A 16,060-nucleotide genomic window follows, 5' to 3' on the forward strand; every position below is an offset into this window, starting at 1 on the left:
CAGCAGCTCAACAGCATTACAGGTGCCACGCCAATGTGGATAACTGTATTACATTACCACATTACTCATGCTGGAGCCTTAGAGATATCTCTAAGAAAATCCGATACCCCTGATACCAGAAACTTCAAGTAACTCTGAATGAAATGATGCAAAATCCATATAGAAGCACAATATGTGCCCTCTGGCAGTAACAGGACTCACGGAACATTAATAATGCACAGACCATTTGGTAACTTGGGTGTGGTTTTTGGGGAAATGCATCACCAAAATGCCAATTTACTTCCCTAAACTTTACCACCATAACACCCTGGAAAACAGGAAACTTGGCATCATGCGATCAAAGCAACTTTATTGCGCAATCCTTGTCAAAGAAGTTATAATGCGGTTATATTGCTACTTTTTATATCAAATAAACTAAAACTCAAACCTGATCAGATGTCACAGCAACCTGTAAAACCACGTGCGAACATGCAATGTGCTGTTCTGCCAATCAGAAATGCAATTTATATGACATTTGTGGCTTCACTGTACACTCACAACACACAAAACGCTTTATAATCATCGAGAGATAGGACAAATGCATGTGCATATTAAAATGATGCTTGTTGGTTCACAAATAGGATTCTGGCTGAGTCAGATCCTGGACTCCCCCAATGCGGCGAGGTCCTCAGCCACTCAGTCCCATGAAGACTTCTCTGAACTATTATGTGGTACCACGCTACCTTCCAGACCAGACTTGGCACTGTCACAGAGCCCTCGGCTTAGTAATTGAACCGCCAATTGAGCTGAATGTCAGTTATATAACAAAATGATGAAGAATTAAAAGCATATGTCCAAGAGAAGCCTAACATTTACAGACGAAGTGCAAAGGCGCCACAGGAGACGTTTCTGAAGGAGATGTTTACTTATTTTCATTTTATGTTTATGGAAGGCAGGCTTCAGACAGACTTATTGGTCGTCTAAACGTGATTTATTTTGTTTATTTTCATATTCAGTCATACGTTTTCATGGTACAATACCATTCAAAAGTTTGCCGTCAGTACATTTTTTATAAAAAAAAGTTTTTAAGAAAATGATACTTTTATTCAGCAAGGATTACGCAATTACGGATTATAGTAAATTTGTTTAAAAGTGACAGAAATAATTATATTTCAAATAAATGCTGTTATTTTGAACTTTCTACTTTTCAGAATCCTGAAAAAAAAAACTATTTCCACAAAAATATGAAGAAGCATAATTATAATAAAAATAAATATTTCTTGAGCCCCAAATCAGCAAATCAGAATGATTTCCGAAGGATCATGTGACACTAAAGACTGGAGTAATGACTGCTGATAATTCAGCTTTGCCATCACAGGAATAAATTACATTTAAAAATATATATTTAAATAGAAATAGTGTTATTTTAGAATTGCAATAACATGTCACAATATTGCAACGTTTACTGCATTTTTTAAAAATCTAAGAACTGCAGCCTTTGTGAGCATAAAAATAAAAAATTCTTACAGACCAACTTTTCAATGGTAGTGTATATTTTTACGTTCTTTTTTTTTTCTTTTTTTTTTTTAGAATAATCGTCCACTCCAGGCCTTCAAAAAAATGTACTCCAAGGTACTTCAAAGAATACCATGGTACTATCTGGCGGTTTTTATTCAGTAATGTTTTTAAGTCATGAGACTTTAAAACGTTAAAAGTCTTTTTCTCATAATACTGAGAGGGCTGAACCAACATCATACCAGATAAGCAGATGTTTGATGTTTGATGCCAAACGTCTTCTTGTCAAATGTCTTGGCTCCTGTTAAACATTCCCTTCCTTACCAGACACAGATAAGTTTCCCACACCTACAGCTCGAAGAGAAACAGCAACTTACCTGAAAAACAAGAAAAAGAAAAAAACATTAGCAACATTCATGGTTTACACATTTACAGCCTCAGAGGCTAAATGCTCCCCACCCTCAAAATAGTTGTTATAAGTGTTAGCTTGAGTGCTGACGTATTAACTGACGTCTGTTTTTATGGGAAAAGTTGTTAAATACATCAGACAGGACCTGACTCCTCCAATGTGCTAGCTATTAAAAACAGGCAAGGAAGAGAATGTAGCCGAAACAAAAGAAAATAAAGCTCAGGAAACAGCAGACATGGCACGAAAGGTTCCCTTGCAGGATGGTAGTTCACTTTACAACATTAACCCTCAATTAGACACAATAAACATCCTACTGGGCCACAGCTGCACCCTAGTAGTGTGCATTGGATGTAGGAGCAATGAGCTCCATGTTATTATCTTTGTGAGAGCACCACCTACTGGACACTGCAGGCGTGAGATCACACTGATTTTGTAATTGCAGTTATCTTAATTGAAAACAACTTCTGAAGCAAGCTGCCAATATAGCTTGTCTTTGGACTATATGGACCAGGATCAGCAAAATCATCGTTTACAGCCCTACAAAACACTTTAATACTGAGGAGAATGCTGACAAAGGCCTCCAACACGAGGTTTCCTCTCCAAACACTCCTTTTCATCAGTAACAGTGTAGTTTTATTGTAACTGGCTAGGGTTAAAAGGAGAAATTTGATGAATTAGAGGAAGAATTAAAGGCGCAATAATTTGGTACAAGTGGAGTGCAAAAAAAGATTTGATTCAACAACGACATTTATTTAGGCGTAAAAGAAGGCGGGGCTGTTAGTGCGCATTCCAACGCGACACTTTAGTTATAGCAGTGAAAGAGTGCGTCGTAAGATGTAACTAGCTAAACATTTCATATTTGACAACTGTTTTACAATAAAAACATTCAGCAACCAACAGTAATATCAAGTGATGCAAATTACTTGACATTGTTTATGAAATTTCACCATTTTGAATTGAAAATATGACATTATTTATGTAAATCATAACTGAATTTGACGTGACAAGAAACAGCATCTTTACATAAATATTTAAATATTTGATAATATTTAAATATTTTAAATATTATTTGCAAGTAGTTTACAGTACTTCATAACTACAATAGAACTGACTTTTACTGTTCTTATTTCTTTTTCTTTATTTCCTTAAATCCCTTTTAATCCTTAAAATTAAAATCCTTAAAATGAATTCCTTTAAATAAACCAATAAGATCAATACCTTTGAAGCATTCTGAAGTTAGTTCTGATAGCTATGTCTGATGAACAGACTAAAATTTAAGTTGGGATTTACCATTCAAACAGGTTGTTTCACAGAAAAAAATAAGTAATTTGGGTTTGGAACAAGGTGAATTTTCATTTTTGGGTGAACAATTCCTTCAATAAAAATCTCAAGCATAATTTGCATTGAAAAGCATCATTTTCCTGCATTAAACAGGTGAATCACCAGAAAAAAAGTGAATGTAACATGATTAAGGGTATGTCTATACAACAAACAATGTACAATTTTTCCTTTGCGTTTTTAAAAAGGTTTTACGCACAGACGTCAATGTTGTCAAAACGAACCCCAGTTCATGGATCAGCAAAAAGGGCTAAAAACTTTTTCATCCCTTTACAGCCTACAAAACACCTTAATACAACCAGGCCAGTAGTTGGCGACGATGTCACTTTGTTGTTTTGGTTGTCAAGTACTCGTGCATGCCATATAGACTGAACACGTAATAGGCATGTGCATGACGTCAGTTTTCACAAATGAGCTTTTTTGTAGTTTACACGGAGACGATAACGGTATAGTTTTCAAAAACTTGCACTTTGAAACCCATTTTCAAAATTTTGTGTTCTCTTACGAGAGGTTCTCTCGTATTGCGTAAGTTCCTTACGCTACGGGAAAGTATTCTTTCTTCGAGATTTCTGAAAAACCCAAAATTATCCTTAATTTTGTAACATTGTCAACGCAGTGCGGCAGCCTGGCAGACCATAGCAGGCTATTCCAGCGTGCTATTGGCTGCTCTGCTGGCAACTGCAGCAGCCTATCGGTGAGCCCGCGTGACGTGGCGACCAATGAGGGCGCTTCGCGCCCACCTGGCTTCATTTGCCTACAGGTGGGGCGTGGCCACGTGTATATAAGCAGGGCTCACGGGCTGCATATTCGATTTTCTTTTCTTCAGCGAAGCCCTTCGCATCGCTGGATCTGGAACCCGCCGCCGTGATCGTGCAGACGAGCAAGCAGAGGACAGCGCCTGAAGAAGCCGGCAGCATCGCGCCACCTTCAGCCATCCGTGCCTGCTCTGCTATCCGGCAGCATTATATCCTTTCATTGCACGTGTTCTCGCCGTTGCGTCACACGTTTCATAAAAGAGCACGAGCGTTTTTATCAAAACGCCTCGTTCCACCTGCGGCTCGTGCCACGTGCAGCTCAGCACCAGAGACCGCCATGTGTCTGCGCTCTCTGTCTGGGCCGTGACCAGGCCGCCGCCGCACTCCTCGCGGGCGATTGCCCAGAGTGCGAGGAACTCTCTATGTCGACCCTGCGGGCTCGACTCGAGCAGTTTTATGATGACATCACTCCGCTGTTCCCCCCCTCTGTTCAAGCCGCGCCACCGCGCCGCTTATAAGGGATGGTTGGAATGAACGGTTTCGGAGCGAGCCTCCTCCCCCTCTGTTCAAGCCGCGCCACCGCGCCGCTTGCGAGGGATGGTAGAAATGAACGGTCTCGGAGCGAGCCTCCTCCCCCTCTGTTCAAGCCGCGCCACCGCGCCGCTTGCAAGGGATGGTAGAAATGAACGGTCTCGGAGCGAGCCTCTTCCCCCTCTGTTCAAGCCGCGCCACCGCGCCGCTTGCAAGGGATGGTAGAAATGAACGGTCTCGGAGCGAGCCTCCTCCCCCCTCTGTTCATGCCGCGCTAATGCGCCGCTTACATACAAGGGATGGCAGAAACGGACGGTCCTGCAGCTCTCTTTACGTTACAAGAGAGCTGTTCCACCCTCGCGCACATTTCTCAGTCCCCTCATGAGTTCAGGCGACTGGAATTGTTCATTTTGCTGTACACGAGCCTGTTAAGACACGCACGCCAGCGAACAAACGCCGTCATGAGACATGACGCTGACATATGCTCTCCAATGAACCCGCACTCCCCCCTGTTGGACCGCGCAGATTGCGCCGTTCACAAGGAATGAGAGTGCGCACGGTCACGAGCATGTTCAGCGCGCGCGTGCGCGCCGCACTCACCGGAAAATTAACAGAGGGTGTTTTCGTCCCGCTGTGGCCGGACGAACCGCCCTTCTCTAGCATTTCTCAGCCCCCTCTCCAGTTCAGGCGGCTGGAAATATTACTATTGCAGTAACGAGCCTGTCTTTTATGCACGCACGACTGCCAACAAGCACGAGGACGTACTGCCGTATGCTCGCGCTAACTGAACGCTATTGTGTCCCTCCCGGTAGCACAGTGGCAAAATCAGCGGCTGAAACGCCGGAGACCCGAGTTCGAGCCCAGCTCTCGCGGCAGTTAAAAATGTTTACTGTCCGCTTCCCCGGGCTCGCGGCCAGCTTTTCTTACATACAGAAAGCTAACTTGCACCACGTGGCGCTCGAGTATTTTTGGGCGTCTATACATAAGGAGAGAATAGACGGTTAAGTCCCGCTGCGGCCGGACCACCGTTAAAACTCTGTTTTCCTGTCAGTCCCCACTCCTGTGGCTACTGCAGATGTTTTCCACGCAGCCTACGAGCCGGCGGACTCGCCCTCTCGCCTGTTTCCAACTGAAGCCCCTCCAAAGTCCTCCTGGCAGAAGGGGGAAGTGACGGTTAAGTCCCGCCGTGGCCGGACCACCGTCAAAACTCTTCTTCCTGTCAGCCCCCACTCCTGTGGCTGCTGCAGATGGCTCTCACGCAGCCAACGAGCCGGCAAAACTGCCCTCTCGCCTGTCTACAACCGCCGTTTTACGACGAACCAGAGAAATCACGAAGTTGCTTTTATTTCTGGTTGCACGGCTCACGCCGTATGTGTTTTCAAATGCAGTAAACGTGCCCACTTTTGTGTTCACCCCTGCACCCAAGCACCACAAATCCCGTGTCTCTCACTCACATAAAGCGGCCACCGGCCGCTCGAGTGCTAGAGTTAGGTCACGTGTCCGCTTATTTGCGCCCACGCCTAATCACCACACGCGCTGTCACACAGCCACTCTTAACCGGTCATGTTCCACGCTTAAGAGTTGTGCCCGCTCAAACGCGCTCACACATTTTCGCGAACATTCTGCCCCCGGCGCCATGCGCCGCGCCACACACCATTTGTTCTCCGCCCAAGGTGGCCGGAACGACGAGTGTAGGGCCACACACAAGCCACTCCCCGCTCGAAGCGGCAGAGATACAGTGTGTAAGGCGGCCAGCCATCGAGAGCGATCGGCTGGCCCACAGCACAGAGAGCGCGCGCACGGCGCCCGCCCCTCCTATACAGGCCGTCAAACCCGCGAAGCGCGGCGTTTTGAGCCCGGAGGCCGTTCTATCCCGTGTGGCACACGCGAGAGCGTGGGAAGCCATTCCAGGTGTATCAGAATGGGTGCTGAAAACAGTGAAGCACGGCTACACTCTGCAGTTCGCTCGCCACCCTCCGCGCTTCTGTGCGCGTACAGAGACGAGAGTGAGCGAGGAAGTAGCACATCTACTTCGAGCAGAAATAGCCACGCTGCTGTGCAAAGGGGCTATAGAACCGGTTCCCCATTCTATGAGCGAGTCAGGCTTTTACAGCCGGTTTTTTCTCGTGCCAAAAAGGGATGGGTCGCTCAGACCGATTCTGGATCTGAGGCGTCTGAACAAAGCTCTTATGAGAAGATCGTTCAAGATGCTCACGACCAAGCAGATCCTCGCGCATACTCGCCCGAGAGACTGGCTAATCTCCCTAGATTTGAAAGATGCATATTTTCAAATCAAGATAACGCCACGTCACAGGCCATTCTTACGATTCGCCTTCGACGGCCAGGCTTATCAATACACCGTCCTTCCGTTCGGCCTGTCACTAGCACCCCGTACATTTACGAAGTGCATGGACGCGGCCCTCGCTCCTCTGAGAAGTCGAGGGATGCGAGTGTTGAACTATCTGGACGATTGGCTCATCCTGGCGCAGTCAGAGGCCGAGCTCCTCGCCCACAGGGCAATGCTGCTCAGCCATCCGGACAGCCTGGGGCTCACGGTCAATTGGACCAAGAGCTCATTAGTGCCCACGCAATCAACCTCATTTCTGGGTTTGAATCTGGACACTGTGGCAATGTCAGCCCGCCTGTCACCCCAACGCGCGCGCGCCAAGTTCAGCGCATGGCTGAGTACTTCCGGCCGGGCAAAATCGCACCTCTCAAGCTCTTTCAGAGGATGCTGGGACGTATGGCCTCAGCTGCAGCTGTGCTCCAGCTGGGCTTAATGCGCATGCGCCCGCTGCAATGCTGGTTAAACGCCCGAGTGCCTCACAGAGCCTGGGCGTCCGGAGGTTTCAGGATCAGAGTGACTCAGAGCTGTGTTTCAGCCTAGAGCCCTGGTTAGTAGCCGACTGGTACCAGAGGGGAGTGACGATGGGAGCCATCTCACACCGCAAGGTCATCTCGACGGACGCCTCCACCACGGGTTGGGGCGCCGTTTTCGAGGGCAGATCAGCCTCGGGCCTCTGGTCGAGCGAGGAAAAACTCCTACACATAAACTGTTTGGAGATGATAGCGGTAGAGAACGCGCTCAAGCAGTTTCTCCCGCTTATACGAGGACACCACGTGTTGGTCCGGTCGGACAATACCACAGTGGTGTCCTACGTGAACCGGCAGGGCGGTGTCAGGTCCAGGTGTCTGGGCAATCTGACAGAACGCCTGCTCGTGTGGGCAGACAGCTCGCTGCGCTCGCTGAGAGCTGCGCACGTACCGGGCCACCTCAATGTGGGCCCGGACAAGCTGTCCAGGGGCCTCATTCTCTCAGGAGAATGGTCCCTGCACCCCCAGACAGTCCAGCTGGTATGGCGCCTATTCGGCAGAGCGGAGCTCGTCCTCTTTGCAACAAAAGAGAACGCCCGCTGCCCGACGTTTCTGTCCAAAAGCGAGGATGCGCTGTCCCAACCTTGGCCCAGCCTCCCGCTGTATGCTTTCCCGCCGATTTCCCTATTGCCCCAGGTCATAGCGAAAATCAGGGAGACGCGCCGCCCGGTGCTCCTTATAGCGCCGCGCTGGGAGAACCAGATTTGGTACCCAGAGCTGGTGAAGCTGTCGCACTCACCCCCCTGGCCAGTTCCGCTGAGAGCAGACCTCCTCTCTCAAGCAGGAGGGTCAGTTTGGCATCCCCATCCAGAGCGATGGTCTCTGCATGTATGGGTGACCAACGGATACCCGTTGACCTGCCCGAAGGGGTTATGAACACGATTTCACACTCTAGAGCCCCCTCGACGAGGCGGTTATATAGTTCTAAGTGGTCGGTGTTCACTGAGTGGTGTGTTTCCAAGGGATTGGACCCACAGCAATGTGGGGTCCAGCGGGTGCTCTCCTTCCTCCAAGAGCTTTTGGAACTGGGCAGGTCCCCTTCCACGCTCAAAGTGTATGTGGCGGCTATAGCAGCGTTCGCTCAGACGACGCTAGGTAGCACGCTAGGAAGGAACGAGCTCATCATCCGTTTCCTCAGAGGAGCCAGACGGATGAATCCCCCGCGGCCCCCTTTGGTTCCTATATGGGATCTGGCCTTGGTCCTAGAGGCCCTGAAGGCTCATCCCTTTGAACCGCTCGAGACTGTGGAACCAAGGTTCCTTTCGCTAAAAACCGCGTTCCTGATAGCTCTGGCTTCAGTGAAACGCGTGGGGGATCTACACGCGCTCTCAGTGAGCCCGACGTGTATGGAGTTCGGTCCTAATGACTCTAAGGTCATTCTCAGACCGAGGCATGGTTATGTCCCCAAAGCGATCGGCACTCCCTTCAGGGCGCAGATTATCTCCCTCTCGGCTCTGCCAGCATCCGACGAGGGGGACGGTGGCAATATCCTCTGCCCTGTCAGGGCATTGAGGGTTTATGTCACACGCTCCGCCGCCTTCAGGCGTTCTGAGCAGCTATTTGTTTCGTTTGGAGGGCGCGCTAAAGGTCTCGCCTCCTCGAAACAGACCCTGTCCAGGTGGATAGTGGACGCGATTGCAACTGCATACGCTTCCAAACATCTGCAGTGCCCGCTAGGTGTCAGAGCACACTCCACCAGAGGCATGGCCTCTTCGTGGGCTTGGGCCAGAGGGATTTCCATCCACGATATCTGTATGGCGGCAGGCTGGGCCTCCCCGTCTACGTTCGTGAGATTTTACAATCTGGAAGTTCCTGCCTTACAGGCGAAAGTGTTATCAGTTCAATAGGGCTGTTGGTTCTGCCCAGTGATTCTGCGCAGACATAGCTCACATACTGGTAGTAAGTTCGGTACTAGGCTCATGTGAATTTGAAGGAGACCGGCGGTGCCGTTCCCTCATTTACGAGACGAGCTGTTGTGAGTTTGAAGGTGACCGGCGGTGCCGTTACCTCACTCATATAACAAGATATTGTGAATTTGAAGGCGACCGGCGTTGCCGTTCCCTCATTCATGAGACAAGGTGTGGTGAATTTGAAGGAGACCGGCAGGTGCCGTTCCCTCATTCATGGGACAGGGTGTTGTAACCACCTGTTGTAACCACCCGTCAGTTCAAATGAAGTGTCCGTATATGTGGTGGCCCGTTTCCTTTACCGGCCACCCTGCCCGAGCAGTGTTTTTTCCCCGGTTCCCTGGGATACATATGCTGTATGCGAGGCGCGCACGGCGTTGACAATATGTTCCCGTAGCGTAAGGAACTTACGCAATACGAGAGAACCTCTCGTAAGAGAACGATACTCGGTTACTTAACGTAACCTCGGTTCTCTCTAGAAGAGGGAACGAGTATTGCGTTCCTTGCCGTGCGCCCCGCGGGCTTTTACGCTTCAGAACTACGAAAACCGAATATGCAGCCCGTGAGCCCTGCTTATATACACGTGGCCACGCCCCACCTGTAGGCAAATGAAGCCAGGCTCATTGGTCGCCACGTCACGCGGGCTCACCGATAGGCTGCTGCAGTTGCCAGCAGAGCAGCCAATAGCACGCTGGAATAGCCTGCTATGGTCTGCCAGGCTGCCGCACTGCGTTGACAATGTTACAAAATTAAGGATAATTTTGGGTCTTTCAGAAATCTCGAAGAAAGAATACTTTCCCGTAGCGTAAGGAACTTACGCAATACTCGTTCCCTCTTCTAGAGAGAACCGAGGTTACGTTAAGTAACCGAGTATCGTTTTTAGGCCCCGAGAAACGGCGTTGTCGAGCAAATAAACGGTTAAAACGCATAAAAAGTTTTCTATTAAATGCTAAATATATTTGACATCAGAATACTTAGAAACGTTCACTCTGGCCATTGTGTACTAATCACACATATCTGGTGTTAAAACATCAAAAGGTACTAAACATGTTTTATGTTTTCAATTTCACAGTGCCTGAAATGTGGCACCGCTGGGTGGGGTCTCGGAGAATAGAATAGACTGGAATGGCTGATGATGTCATTATTAATTCCATCAACACAATGATGTGACTCCTTTACTTCAGCCTCCAGTTTCTCTGATTTCTGTGTAGTCTACAAGCACACTCTATGGTTTTTCTCCTTTCTAAAGCAGAATAAGCTGCAGACTAAGGCCAGCTACAGAGTAAATCAATATTTACACCGCCTGATCAGGAGCAGATCTTTCCACATTAAATTCCACGCCCATTAGGCACCAAATTATAGCATTTAGCTCCTCATCTGAGGATTGTGATCTTTTGATATAAGGCTAAGATGACTGCTGAGATGTTCTTGATAACTGATGAAACAAAAGGGAATGTGCATATACTAGACTATGGTATCCATTAACATACTGGACTAAATGTTATGCAAATGTGAATCAATAAAATAGGAAAGTGAAAAGGCAACATCTAAAACAGCACATTCTGCTTGAGCAGATACACTGCGTTCATTGTCTAGTAAAAATAGTGGGGAAAATGAAGAAAATTCCTGAATGCCAGGCAGTTCTGATTGTCCTTGCATAGCCTGTACACACACACACACACACACACACACACACACACACACACACACACACACACACACACACACACACACACACACACACACACACACACACACACTCAGACAACATCCTGAAACTATTATCACACACATGCAACTACAAAAATGCATCTATTTCCAGACAAGAAAACATTATTGTGTCTGCCAGATTAAAGTAAAAGTGCTTTGATGAAAACATTATTGTATGCTTGTATGCATGTAAAAAAAGGTGAAAATGGGCAGACAGCCAAACACAACATATAAATACCATCGTCTACACAGCCTTTCCCTGAATAGACCTAGAAGAAGCCATCATTTACCATCTAAACTCTTTCCCTGAAGCACATCAATTCAACTTGTTAACTCTTTGTATAACTGGCAATAGATCATTTGACTCCAGGTTCAACAAGATTCCTGCATCAGATATGTTGTCTCTATGGTGCAGTAGTAAAAGAAAACCATTTAACAGACATAAAAAGCTTTTCTGAAACAAAAGAGAAGGTAGAAAGGCCAAAAGCTCATTAAAATGGAATCTGGGTCTGAATCCAGTGCGGTATTAATCTGAGGCAAATCAGGGGGGAAACAGCAGCATTTGGCTGGTCACTGGACACAGTGAAAACAGCAATACCTACTAATGCCTTCAATAAATCTCCCATGTCTCCCATGGTTATTTTAACTTCAAATATCTTACAGTTCACTTTGATTGTGCTACATTGGGCCAGTATGCTTATTTGGACAAAAACAATTTCAGACTTATACTGTTCTTTCCCTGCCTACTGTAATAATCCAGTGAGATTTTTGTCTGATACAGCCGGTGTGCTCCACACGCTTGAAGCATCTTCAAGCATCTTGGAGAAATTGCTGCAGTTCTTCTGGATTTAGTCTGTCTCAGTTTTTCTGTTTCTTCATGTAATCCCAGATGGACTCGATGATGGTGAGATCAGATCTCCGTGTGGAGCAGACCGGCTGTTGTCCGACTCCTTATGCATACAAAAACCTCAATGGATTATTAAAATTAATGGCAAAAGGAATGTTTGGAAAGGTAAACTGATATGTCCTACTGCCACACTACAGAAAGAGATCTAATTGGCTTAAAACCATTTTGTGGGTGAAAATACTAACGTGCCTAAGACTTTTGCACAGTACAGTAAGTATATGTATCTATCAACCATAAATATTCTCTTAAAGCCATTATTTCTATGATGAAAATCTTTTGAGCTAAAGTACAAGCAGTCCCTCCAGCAGGCAGCAGCTTTCACTGCCATTGATATTCCTGACAGGTATCACACCCAACTCTGCTTTAAGTCTGCCAAGAGTGTGTCCAGCAGAAAGTGACCCCTCAATGAAGTGGGTAAGTAAGGGTAGAGGCCTGTCAGGCATATTAACTAAGACTCTCTGGAGTGTTTGATGGGAGAGAAGCCTTTGTCTGCTTTGACAATTGGGAAAACATTCACTCTGGTCACAACAGCTCTATGCTTAGCAGCTCCATTGAAACACGCTCGAGCTACAATCAGTGATTCAACAGAATAGACACCTTTAGATCACAAATTACTCAGCTTTGGACTGAATAACCTTTTCAGACAGAGAAAAGTAGGAGGAGAAACTAAATAAAGAAAAAGAATGTGAACTATGCAGCCACAAATAATAATAACTGGAAAAGGGGTAGTTTGATGTTTTCATAGTAAATAATGTAATACTGTACTCCCTTAACTTTCTGACATCGGCTAGATGAATATATTAACTCGTCAACATTAACAGTCAAACCAAATTTTATTCAGACACCTTCAACATTTTCTCACATTATTACTGTTTATTCGCTATAGTTTAGAAAATGGTAATAAAATATGACAAGAACTTTTATAGAAAGGCATATAATGGATTACAATTAACCAATCAGCTGTCATCTGTTAAATTTAAGTACACAATTAGATAACACCAATTTAGGTCAACCAATTACCAAGCAATGCTTAATTTTGTTCAGTCTGTGATGTAAAAGGTTGCTTTAGCAATTAAAGAAAAAACACTTAAGCAAAACATGGTCAGGGCAAAGTGTCTGAATAATTTTGGTCCCGAATTGTTATATACATTTTACTGGTAGTCCACTGTATGAAGAATTTTTGGGTATAACATGTCAGAGTTAACTTTATTTTGCTATCCTCACTTACATAAATTAACTATAGTGTCCTGCACCCACTAGTAAAAAATTATATCTGGTGTCAATCATTTTTGTTTTCACTGTACATGTCAACAACGCCTATATAGTCACCAGAAATGCAGCCGGTGACAGTGAGGTTATATGGAGGGAGTAGGCGACAATATTTCTAAACAGCAGAAGAACTACTAATATAAGTAAAATGTGGTTAAGTTATAGGGGAGCGCGGGGCACAACCTAACGCGGGGTTAGTTGTAACACGCATGTTTTAACCCTTTCCACACATGCCAGAATGACGAAACTTAGTGTATTTACTAGTTGCCATATCAACATTATTTAGAGAAAAAAATAGCGGCAAAATTAAAAAATATCTGGAAGATATTACTGAACATGTATTTAACCATAGCAAAAGTAAATTTCTAACTTAAGTTTAGTTTTCATCTCTGTTTTTTGTGTTTATATAAAATAAGACAAATCCGATATTATTGTAATCTTATATCTGTTATTTAACATCCCAGTTGCGCAGATGGGGTGTGTTGTAACACTGTGTTACAATGAGCCCCTATTAGAAATATGCCATTATATTCTATACTTTTATGAATTCTTTTGAGAAACCATGAGAAAAGGGGGAATAATGTCTGAGAGTTAATGTTCAGAAATTATTAATTATTATTATGTTTTGAATTATGCTGTATAGCTGTATTTAGCGATGTGTTTGTAGTCAAACTCAAAAATGCTTATATTTTGAATGATTAAAAAATGCCATTATTTTATTTTAAAAAGTTAATAATTGTGTTTTGTTGACAAAATATTTTAGTTTGTCATGTATATATTTTTTGATTATATCAGGTAACATTTTAAGCTGTCATTTGGTCATGTTACATTGTGCCCCACCACATGTTACAATGTACCCCACCTATGGGGCATGTTGTCACATTTCACTTCCATTCTTTCGGGGTAAATCAAGAAAAAAGTATTCACTGTATTTATGAAAAAAAAACCACATAATTGTACTAGACATGTGTGCAATTAATGTGGGAAACAATAAGTACTCTGAACCCCAAGTGGATTTACACAAACTGAGAAAGTCAAAAAGCATTAGGTTGTGCCCCGCTCTCCGCTACGTGTAGAACGTGTAGAAGAGTAAGTTATAAGAGTCATAGTTGCACTGTATTGGAATTTGGAAATACTAAAAAAAAAATATTTTTAAATAAAATAAAATTAACAAAATCTGCAACTTACAAATAAAACAAGTCCAAATAATTATGTGGACTTAATAATTACGTGTAATAATTGGGCTGAGAATCAAACTAAAGAAAGTAGATAATCCTATATTCACGTTTTTGCCATCTAGTTGACAGGTTCAGATGGCTCTGGTATTGAGTTATGACTCAGCACATTTGAATTGTGAGTCAATATCTGCTCTAATCCATCAACTGAACTTTTACTAAGCAAATGACAAACCACACAAGGTTACGCTAATGTTTGCACTCAAGTAGCATCCAAATTTAACAAGGGCCCCATAACCTAGTGACAGAGCAACAAAAACATTCAGTTTTCTTCCAGCGCCAAGGCACAGAAACACCTTTGCCAATAACCTAAAGCTACAAGAGGCCCAATCCATCTCCAGGCATTTAGTGCTGGTCTATTTTCATGCTCTGATGGACAGACTCTTGAATATCTGCACTCAGCATTTTTCAGCCCAACCTGAGGAAGACCTGGGATGCTTTAGCTACGAAACTGTCATCGCAACCACATAACTCAGTTTATACCGTTTGTATCAATTAATATTGAATTACAGACATCTATCCAATGAAAACACTCAGAGCTGAGTGCTATGACATCAAACTTCCTGGTCCGCTTGCCATTACACACGCTGTACACTACAGGCAGCGCTATAACAGGAACGGGGGAACCCACTGCACTGGCTGTTACCGTGGTGATGCGCCAGTCAGCACACCGAACATGCCGCATGGCTGACGCAGAATCCTGCTGCTTCCCAGCACAGTTAAAAGGAAACATGTAGCCAAGCTCACAAACACAGCCAGAGTTCAAGCATGAGGGACCCAACACAAAAGACCCGGCACTTCCCTTCATAAATAACACAGCAAAGTTGAGCCAGAGAGGACACAATGGAATTAAGAACTTTGCATGCCATTCACGCCCTCCATAAAATCCATTCCCATCCTGTTAAACGGCTCAATTTGCGGCGCATTCCTCTAGGAATTGATCCGCATTGATCAGAGAGGTGAGTACCTTTGAGAGAGGTGATCTCGTGTTGGATGGACCGGGCTGTGTCCATGTCACTGGATTCTGTCACGCTGGTTTCCTGGGAGCGTGTGCGTGTGCACGTGTGTGCGCAAGGTCAGTCCAGTACGATTCCACCAGCTGCAAGACTTCAGGATTTAGTTCTGTTCTCCTCTCGGCTAAGTCTGCAGTGCTGCTTGCTGACCGTGTGGTTTCTCTGTTTTGATCCTCTGGTCTCTCTCTCTCGCTCACCCACTCACTCCTTCTCTCACACTTATTCATTCCCTGTTTGCAGGGAAACTGCGATGTGAAAAGCACCCCTCCCTCACTTCTTCCTCCTCTGTCTTTCCTCCAGCCCATCCCATCCCCCGTGGATCCCATGGGGTGCCTGAACCAATCAAAATGCGGGATAAGTAGAAACTGTGCCCACTTGTGAGACGTTTGAAGGTAGGAGACACAGAAAGGTGTAAAGAAGTGAAATGCAAAAGAAAGTGTAAAAGGATAGAAATGGCACAAGAGAGCTAAATTGAGAGAAATGCACTCAGGGACCTCAGTCGCCTCTCTCTTTCCCTGTAATTTATCAAACCGCAGTATGTTTTTTTAGCTCTTAACATGATGACTCCAAATGCTGTCCATAAAAACAATTTACAACCTGTCAGTTTTTAGCTAAATG

The 16,060-nt window shown here is 45.1% G+C and overlaps 1 protein-coding gene across 5 annotated transcripts in view; it reads right to left on the reverse strand.

Annotated features, from left to right (window-relative positions):
• Positions 1-16,060, reverse strand: part of pleca (plectin a) — a 150,623-nt gene that overhangs the window by 79,785 nt on the left and 54,778 nt on the right. For 2 of the 5 annotated variants that reach the window (XM_079829004.1, XM_079829013.1), the window contains exon 1: positions 15,397-15,737. The exons of the other annotated variants lie outside the window; for them this stretch is intronic. In XM_079829004.1, the coding sequence (XP_079685130.1) occupies positions 15,397-15,442 (46 nt within the window). In that variant the 5' untranslated portion in view covers positions 15,443-15,737. Of the gene's footprint in view, positions 1-15,396; positions 15,738-16,060 lie in introns of those variants that run through there. 5 annotated transcript variants of the gene reach the window in all.

This window comes from Gobio gobio (assembly GCF_949357685.1).
Source record: "Gobio gobio genome assembly, chromosome: 11".
NCBI classification, from domain to species: domain Eukaryota; kingdom Metazoa; phylum Chordata; class Actinopteri; order Cypriniformes; family Gobionidae; genus Gobio; species Gobio gobio.